This window comes from Atta colombica, unplaced genomic scaffold, assembly GCF_001594045.1.
Source record: "Atta colombica isolate Treedump-2 unplaced genomic scaffold, Acol1.0 scaffold274, whole genome shotgun sequence".
Taxonomy (NCBI): domain Eukaryota; kingdom Metazoa; phylum Arthropoda; class Insecta; order Hymenoptera; family Formicidae; genus Atta; species Atta colombica.
This window is the reverse complement of record NW_017259375.1, coordinates 2,174,230-2,175,881: the sequence shown is the minus strand read 5'-3', so window position 1 is coordinate 2,175,881 and position 1,652 is coordinate 2,174,230. Positions and strand designations below refer to the sequence as shown.

The window sequence follows — 1,652 nt, the reverse complement described above, 5'->3', positions numbered from 1 at the left end:
ATGAATTGTATACTACATAATTATTAGAATTTATCACTTAACTCACTCGATATATAATATAATAGTTGGTTTAATAACTTGATTTTAATAAATCGTTTTAATAAATTACATAGATTATATAATTCTTCTAATCTATTTTTATCTTAATAATATATTAATGTTGAAATCTTATGTATTAAGATTAATATATTAATAATAAGACATATGTAAATATAAATATTCTAATTTTTCTTTACACTAGTTTTTCAATTGGCCGACAATGGGTACAACGGTTAGATAATTGTTATAAAACATCTGCTCGAACGCACATGTTTCTTTGTTTCCATCAAAAATTTTAGAATTTTAACTCTTCATTGTAATAAAGAATAATAGTGCGTTCAACATAACATAATCATAATAATATATTTTTGAACTTATGATAGAGAAAAACGATTATAAAATTCATTCTACATTATTCTATATTATACATTATCGTTATACATTATCATTATACATTATTTTACTAAATTTTCGTTAGCTTTCATGAAATGGACATTTACGATCTACCCGCTATATTCGAATATATTATGAAAATAACATAGTAATAATTGTATGCGTATATCGGTTATTTATTGGACAATCATGTTTAACGTGATGACAACGGAATGTCCAAAAATCGCTTCATCGGTGGAAATAACAATTGGCCTTGCTCCCGTAATTTATGTAGAACATATGAAAAGTTCGATATTTAAAATTCTCGCCGATTTTGCGGAAATTATTCAGGTAAAGTTTTTCGAAAATACGCTAATCTAGTTGCGTTTCCTATCAAGTGCTGAATGTTGTTGAATTCCGTTTCGTTTTTTCTTCCTCTCCTCTACATCTGTTTAGTTTTGTTTCACGTTAATTCTTGATGTTAATTAGCTTTTGTGTCTAGTACAATATTTTTTCTAATGTTAGAAATAAATCTGTTGGCCCTGTTGTTTAGAAAGCTTTTTGCTTTATTTGTATTGCTGAGTGGTTGTAAGATTGTTATTGTCTCAATCTTCTCAAGACATAATGTTACGTCACTCTTAGAAAAGTGTGCTCTAAAAATAATAACACTTTCTTTATACTTATATATTGATTCGTAAAATTTATTTCAAGAGATCGATATATACTTTCCTAAGTTGCTATTGCTTTCTTATCCGTCCGTCCGTCTATGTGTCTACTTTTGTTAGCTCAAGAGATTTGAGAGACAAAAAATGAATCTAAATACTACACTTATAATATTGTTTCTATTAAAATATTGTCTATTAAAATATTGTTTCTATTAAATATTGTCTTTATTTATTATTATAATATTTTTATATTATATTAATATTACAATATTATTATTACATTGATCCTTAAACATCTTTAGTAGAAAGAAAAAGAAAAGATGTGAAAAAGATTATCTAATTATAAGCATAGCGTAAAATCTATCTTTTTTTATTATATTCTCTTTTCTCAAGAATTTTTATTAGAATCTTTATTAGAATTATTTTAAATTATACTTTACATAATGGACATAAGAAGAAACATTTAACTGAGAGAAAAATGTAGTTAATAAATATTTGTCTAAGTAGTACGTACTGAATATTTACTAAATAGGAATATATATTTATTTAGTATGAAAACAATTAATTTTATTTATA

General features: G+C 24.3%; 1 protein-coding gene across 1 annotated transcript in view; it reads right to left on the bottom strand.

Annotated features, from left to right (window-relative positions):
* Window positions 1–688: 688 nt before the first annotated feature.
* The window catches only part of LOC108689631, a 1,622-nt gene continuing 658 nt past the window's right edge, over window positions 689–1,652 (bottom strand). The window contains exon 2 of the mRNA XM_018196487.1: window positions 689–1,064. Coding sequence (XP_018051976.1) covers window positions 893–1,064 — 172 coding nt within the window. The 3' untranslated portion in view covers window positions 689–892. The remainder of the gene's footprint in view (window positions 1,065–1,652) is intronic.